The sequence below is a fragment of the Humulus lupulus genome, chromosome 8 (assembly GCF_963169125.1).
Source record: "Humulus lupulus chromosome 8, drHumLupu1.1, whole genome shotgun sequence".
Lineage (NCBI taxonomy): Eukaryota > Viridiplantae > Streptophyta > Magnoliopsida > Rosales > Cannabaceae > Humulus > Humulus lupulus.
In genome coordinates, this window is record NC_084800.1 from 70,269,834 (window position 1) to 70,277,760 (window position 7,927).

Below are 7,927 nucleotides of genomic sequence, written 5' to 3' on the forward strand. Positions count from 1 at the left end.
CTTTCCTGGCTGGTCCTCAGGTTGGCCAGTTCATCCTGCAATACTCCCAGGGTATTCCTCAGTGTCTCGGAATCCAGTTCTTCCTCATCAAATTCCAAATGTGGCTCATTTTCGGTCACGTTTGGAGGAGGAGGCAGTTGAGATGGTGCAGCGCCAGTCGCCTGTCTAGTCTTCTTTGTTGTTTTTGCCATTGATACTTCAACAATATTATATCAAGCTCTCAATGAAAGCACCAGAATGTTGACCCTGATTTTGGTCAACTGACACGGAGTCAAAAATGCTTGATGTAGACAGATATGTTGAAATGAGAATAATGACAAAAACAGTAAAGCACACAAGAATTTATAGTGGTTCGGCCCCAGAATCTGGTAATAACCTACATCCACTTGAGCTATTATTGATATAATATTTCAAAGGAGTGATCAAAGAACTAGGGTTCAATGAGTTTCACCAACCTCTGAAGTACAAAACAATATATCGAATGTGATAGCTCTAGCTCACTCGTAAATCTCTAATCTCCAGTAATTAGAAAGTCAAAAGTCCCTTCCTTGAACCATTTTTTTCTATTTATAGGCTAAAGGAAGATTACATTAATTTGTTACAGATATTCTTTCCTAAATAATCGGATACTCAGGAAATCATGGGAGATAATTTCAGATATGATCATAACTGCATAAGATTTTCTCCAAATATAACGAGCATACGACCAAGCTGGTCGTATACTACGATTGAGCGTTGCGCCACGGAAATCTTTTTGGTCGATGGTCGAACAAGACTTCCGCCAGGTATTAGCCACGTGTACCAAACGTTTGTCATGTCATCCATGCCTGTTTTTTGGACAACAAACATTATAATTTTGTTTTTTTTATATTTTTTAAATTAATAAATATTACATTTTTCAAATTTGGTTTTAATTTTAAAAATTAAATTTGATATAATTTAAAATTCAATTTCAATAAGACTTAAGGGCATTTTGATCATATTTGAAAATAGTTTGACCAAAATTGGATCTATGGTATTAAATTGACCTGTTTTGCAAAACACATGGTCTGATTTGTCATTTAATAAAACATAGAGGCCAATTGAGTATTCGGGCAAAACACATGGGCCAAAATGATATTTTCTCATGATTTTTTTAGTTTAAGTTTAATTTTGTTTAGTTGGTTTTCATGTTATAAGTTATAAATTATTTATATTTTTAAAAGATATTGTTAATGGTTTTTAAAATACTTGTAATTTAAAATTAAAATAGACAAAAAATAAACTATTTAGTGACTTAAATGTAATTTTTAAACTATTTTCTAACTTAAGCTCCAAACTATTTGTAGTAGCTAAAAATTGGCTTGGTCCAATGTGAAGGCCCACTAACGAAACATGTTCCAAGTTCACTTTTACTAGCTAAGCAAGTCTATAAAATGAAGACCGTAGGCCTCACTAGCCCACACGAGCTAAGCCCAAACCATATGTCTTGGTGATATCCCATATCCAATCACCCACTAGATCTGATCCGTGATAAAGTCTAACAACAGGCTATAATGTTAAGGGTCAGGCATGGAAAGAAAGAGGGGGATGTTGAGTCTTCAACTAACCGACAATAGGAGTAGTCTTCCCATAAATAAAGAAGGAAGAAGATCACGTTTCTATCTAAGTGACACATGGGAGATAAGTCACCCAACCTTCAACTCTCTAGGAGAATAAGTAAGATGTCGTTTGGTATGTAGAAATTTGTAGATGATAGTAAAAATCTGAACATTTTTCTATATTTGGTACTGAGTTTAAATTTTTCTAATCTGAAAAATTGTAATCTAGAGATTTTAACTTTTTCTGATTCTAGATTCAAGTGAAATTCATTTAACATGTGGTTTTCAGATACTCAAGAATATAAAACATTTCAAAATTATTATTATTTTTAAAAATATTGTTAAACCAATAATTTTTTAGTTAATGACTTATTTTATTTTTGAAGCTTATAATATAAAAATAAATATACATATATCAAACTATAAAATAATAAATAATGTTTGTTTATTTAAAGACATTGATATGTAAATCATTTATATCACTACTTTAGTTTAAAATAACAAATGAAATATTATTAAAAATAAAATAAAAGTATTTTGTATTTTTAAAAATTATACTTGATTCTAATATTTAATAATTATATTTTTTAATTTTGTTAAAAAATATTTTATGAGTAAAATTGTTTATAAATTATAATCTAAAAAGAAATTTGGTATTTTTTAAAAAAAAACATCATTTACAATTTATAATTATATTATTAATTATTTTAATGAAATATATTTTATATTAATTTTATAAAAATATGAAAACATCACATACAACCTTATGAAAACATGTTACATTACAAAGTTTGATATTTTGGGCTCGAAATTCTCATCAAATAAGATAGTTGTGGAGGTGATGTTTGTTTAAATATGCACAACTAAATAGGGAATGTGATATTCATAAAAATCAAGGAATGTGATTATAGTACACAACCAAATATAGTGATATAAGTTTACAGATTATCATATGACATTTTTTAATTTTCTTAATAATATAAAAACTGTGAATCTTCGTAACAAGCCGATACTTCAATATTTAGAAAAATTGTTGTCTTTCTTAAGCAATCATTTTTATTTAAATCAAGAGTTGTTGAGAGAAAGACTTGATGTTTCAATCATTTATTCAAGGACTAAGGACTATTTTTAGTCATCATCCCTTCTTATAAAGTACAAATATAAAATCAGACCAAAATAAGATTTACTAATATTATTCTGGATTAAAAAATAACACCTGCTCAACGGCTGCATAGTTCGTTTTAAGCTAAAACAAATTTTACTTGATCACGTCTCTTGTCAATAAGTTACTACCCACTACCATCTCTTAGGCCAACTACAATGCTGGTTGTTATATACATAGCCGGTTGATTTTTTTTGATAGGCAACATATAAAAAAAATGGCTTACTATTGAAGCCATACGTTGCCAATTAATAACGAAGGAGCCGTTGCCTGTGCCTTCTCTATATTTTATTTTATTTTTTAAATTATACATATATATATTATATAAGAAATGTATCCGTTGGTAAAAAACGGTAATATTAAAAAAATTTCTTCTATAAATACTCATCTATTTCATTCAATTTTCACACAATTTCATACATTTTTCTTCCAAATTATCAATATCACAAAATTTATTTTTTCACCAATGGATTCCCAAAATTCTCAAAATTTTCCAAATTCTCCAAATACCAACTCCCAAAATCTAAATTTTCAAAATTCATCATTTTCTCCATATACCAATCTCCAAAATCCAAATTTTCAATATTCTCATTTCAATCAAAATTTTCAAAATACTCCTTCTACTAATCCTCAAAATCCAAATTTTCAATATTATCAATTTAACCAAAGTTTTCCAAATTCTCAAAATTATCCCATGTCCTCTTACCCTTACCAAAATTTTGGCTCTATTGAGACACCCCAACAAGCTCCATTCTTCACACCAACAAATTCACTACCATATGCATTTCATATGCCTTCCCTACACCAACCCGAAATGGTTTCAAGAAATTATAGGCCAAGTATGGAAAAGTCTAGTATTGATTTGAATCGTGAAACATCATCGACATCTATCTCTGAAACCCAACCTGAACATAGTGTTAAATGGTTGGAAAATGTAGTTCTACACAATGAAGATGAATCAAGGCATAAATGTAAAGTCAGCTGGAGCAAGGAAGCTACTATACTTCTGATAAGTGGATGACTTAATACATCTAAGGATGCCATTGTGGGGAATGACCAGACTTCTACACATTTATGGGCTCGAATCGCAGATTACTTCAACACCAACCAAAAAGGTGAGCAAGCAAGGACTGGAAGGCAATGCAAAGACCATTGAAACAAGATGAATCAAAAGGTGGCGCGATTCAATGGATGTTATAAACGAGTTCAATTAGCACATCACAGTGGTTGGTCTGATGAGCAAATTCTTGAGAATGTACATCAATTGTACAAATCTGAAAATAACAACTCAAATTTTCTGCTTGTGGATTGTTGGAGATTGCTAAAGGATGAGCCGAAATGGAATACAATGTACCAAACAAAAGGTGGTAAGAGAACAAAGGTGTCAGATACAGGGGCATTTACTTCTTCTTCCAATGCAGACATCAGTGATGATGAAGTACGTGAAGTGCTCCCTACTGGCCAAAAGGCAGCAAAGAGAAAAGGGAAGGAAAAAAAAGACACACATGCTAGATTTACAGAGATTAGTGAACGGAAAGCATCTGCATTGGAGAAATTGGTGGCGATAAAAGAGAAAGAGGCAGAAGATAATAGGATGACAAAATACATGGATTATCTCATCATGGACACGTCGCATATGACTCATGAACAAAAGAAAGATCATGAAAACTTGTGTACTTATATTAAGAATAATATCCTGAAGTTGTAATTGCTATGTATTTTTATCAACCGCATTATTAAGTATTTTATTTTATTTAAATAAATTATCCTTTATGTTAACGGCTATATTTCAACAGCTACATTTCAACGGCTATATTTTAACGGCTATATTTCAACGGCTACATTTCAACGGCTATATTTTAACGGCTACATTTTAACGGCTATATTTCAACGGCTACATTTTAACGGCTATATTTCAACGGCTATATTTTAACGGCTACATTTCAACGGCTATATTTCAACGAATATATTTTAACGGCTACATTTTAACGGCTATATTTCAACGGCTATATTTTAACGGCTACATTTCAACGGCTATATTTCAACGGCTATATTTCAACTGCTATATTTTAACGGCTATATTTAAACGGCTACCATGTCTATAAATACCAAATTTCAATATTCCTTTTACTCAACTCTCCATTCAATCCTTCATTTTACTCTTTCATTCATCTTTCATTCCCAAATATCATATACTCTAAGTTCAACAATGGATTCGCCAAATTCTCCGAATTCATACGAAAATATGAGTCTAGAGGATATCATAATTGTAGAGTGTACTGACGATCATGATGATCAATAATTCAAAGCGCTCATGGATGGGGGTAGCTCAACAAGACAAGGAAGAAAGAGAGCCCACATTGATAGAGGTCATGTAGAAGGACACCAACGTTTGTTCGATGACTACTTTTCTGATGAACCGGTGTATACAGAATATCAATTTCGAAGAAGATTTAGAATGCGTAGACATGTATTCCTACGCATAGTGCAAGCTCTAGAAAATCATTCAGAGTATTTCCATACGAGGTTTGATGCAGTCGGTAGAAGGGGGCTTTCGCCATTACAAAAGTGCACCGCTGCTATGCGAATGTTGGCATATGGAGCGCCTGCCGATTATGTTGATGAGTATGTTCGAATCGGTGAAACTCCTGCTATTGAATGTCTAGTCAATTTCGTTCGAGGAGTGAATGATATTTTTGGGACCGAATATTTAAGACGGCCCAATGCTGGGGACATTCGTCGCTTACTTCAAATAGGGGAGGTGCGTGGTTTTCCAGGCATGTTGGGAAGCATTGAATGTATGCACTGGGAATGGAAAAATTGCCCAGTTGCATGGAAAGGACAATTCACGCGAGGTGATCACGGCAGGCCAACAATCAAGCTCGAAGCAGTTGCATCACAAGATCTCTGGATATGGCATGCATTTTTTGGTGTTCCGGGATCCAATAATGATCTGAACGTGTTAAATCAATCCCCATTATTCACTGAAATCTTACAAGGGCAAGCTCCAAGAGTTGAGTTTACAATAAATGGCACACAATACAACAAGGGGTACTATCTAGCAGATGGTATCTATCCAGAGTGGGGTACATTTGTTAAAACTATCCCACTATCTCAAGGAGAGAAAAGAAAATTATTTGCTCAATGCCAAGAAGCGGTACGTAAAGATGTTGAGCGAGCATTTGGAGTACTTCAATCTCGTTTTGCTATTGTACGAGGACCTGCACGTTTTTGGCAAAGAGATGTTCTCAAAGATATTATGTATGCATGTATCATATTGCATAATATTATTGTCGATGATGAAAGAGATGCATATGAGAGTTTGGTTGATTTTAATTATGATAACGACCCTACAAACACCCCAATAGTTGAAGTATTGCATGGACCTATTTCCGACTTCCCGACAATGCTGCAAAGAAATACTGAAATTCGTGATAGAAATATTCATCGCAATCTTCAAGCAGACTTGGTGGAACACATATGGTCAAAATTTGGAAATCATTTTAATTAGTTTTTTTTTAATTATGTTAGATTGATTAATTACGATTATGTCATTTTATAAGTTTTTTTTTAAATTTAGTCTAATTTAAATATCATGTACTATTTATTTATATTAATATCTGAATTTAAAATATTTAGTATGATAATATTTATAATTATAAAATGATATATTAAATAATAATATGTGGGGACCATGGTTGGCAATTTTTAGGGTAGCTTGCATTGGATTATTTTTAAGAAATATGTTGCCAAAAGTGATGTGGATGAGAGAGAAAATAAAAAATTATATTTTTTAGTTGATTTAGACATTTTAAGCAATGTTGGAGTAGTTTGCATTGGAGATGCTCTTATGGCATGAAACCTAAAACACACCACACCATGCACACCCAAAAAAAAACTCTCCGAACACTGTGTTTAGTAAAATTTTTGTTTTTAATTTTTCAAACATAAAGATGAAAATATTATTTTAATTTTGTCTTTATTTTTAAAATATGTTTAATAACTATTATTTTTATTTTTTATTTAATAATATGGGGTATTGATTTGAAGAAGAGAAAAAAAAAATTGAAACGGTTTAAAAAAATTTTAAAAGTGCAAAATTCTATTTTCAAAATTTAATAAATTTTAATTAAAATTTTAAAAAATAATAAATAAAAATAGAATTACCAAACACATTTTATATTTAATTGTCAAATTTTTAATTAATTAAATAAAAAATTATTTTTTTAAGTGTTACCAAACAACACCGATATTAAAAAAATCTCTAAACACAAGGGTTGTTTGGTAACACTCAAAAAAATAATTTTTTATTTAATTAATTAGAAATTTGAAAATTAAACATAAAATGTGTTTGATAACTCTATTTTTATTTATTATTTTTTAAAATTTTAATTGAAATTTATTAAATTTTGAAAATAAATTTTTTTTACTTTCAAAATTTTTTTAAACAGTTTTCATTTTTTCCTTTTATTTTTTTTATTCTCTTATTCAAATCAACACATCATATTGTTAAATAAAAAATAAAAATAAAAGTTATCAAACACGTTTATTATTTTTTGTTTTTAAAAACAAAAAACAAAAATAGTTACCAAACATATTTTTATTTTTTAAAAATAAAATAATATTTCTATTTTTGTGTATAAAAAATTCAAAAACAAAAATTTTACCAGTCTCAAAGGAATTTAAAAAGTTAATAGCACAAACTTGTTATAATACTTTCAAGTTTTTTATTTTCTTAAAGAAATTAAATACAACATTACCATGGAACACATAATCTCATATCAACAAGGATATTCTACTCTAATTTGTCAGTCAAGGAAAAACAAAGGGAAATATTGAAGAAAAAAAATGACGTTCACAAAACTCACCCAAATCACCAGAAAACCAATTTATTTGCATAGGCACACAGTATTGCCAAGCATGTCTCATAATAGATGCATTTCGTTAATATTGGTAACATAGTTTTGTCCGATGTCTCTTAAAATCTTTATATCATCACTTTTAACAAAGTTTATGGCAACATTGTGCCTGAGTATAGGCGTGATAGGCCAACATCTAGGGTCTCCATCCTAGAGGGCACTTAAATTTTAGAAAAATATTAATTTTTACAAACAAAATGCCCCCAAATTTTAGAAAAATAACATTATTTTTTTTTGTTTGTCTCGGGCCCCACTCATTTCAAGCA

At 30.5% G+C, this 7,927-nt stretch overlaps 2 protein-coding genes across 2 annotated transcripts; both read left to right on the forward strand.

Moving 5' to 3' along the window:
* The first annotated feature begins 3,904 nt into the window (after positions 1-3,904).
* On the forward strand, positions 3,905-4,450 carry LOC133795581 (uncharacterized). Its single transcript, XM_062233035.1, has one exon. It carries the CDS (start codon positions 3,905-3,907, stop codon positions 4,448-4,450), a length of 546 nt encoding a protein of 181 aa, XP_062089019.1.
* Positions 4,451-5,056: 606 nt separating this feature from the next.
* Positions 5,057-6,329, forward strand: LOC133795582 (uncharacterized). The gene has a single exon (XM_062233036.1). The coding sequence runs from the start codon at positions 5,057-5,059 to the stop codon at positions 6,251-6,253; it is 1,197 nt and encodes a 398-aa protein (XP_062089020.1). The 3' UTR covers positions 6,254-6,329.
* Positions 6,330-7,927: the final 1,598 nt, after the last annotated feature.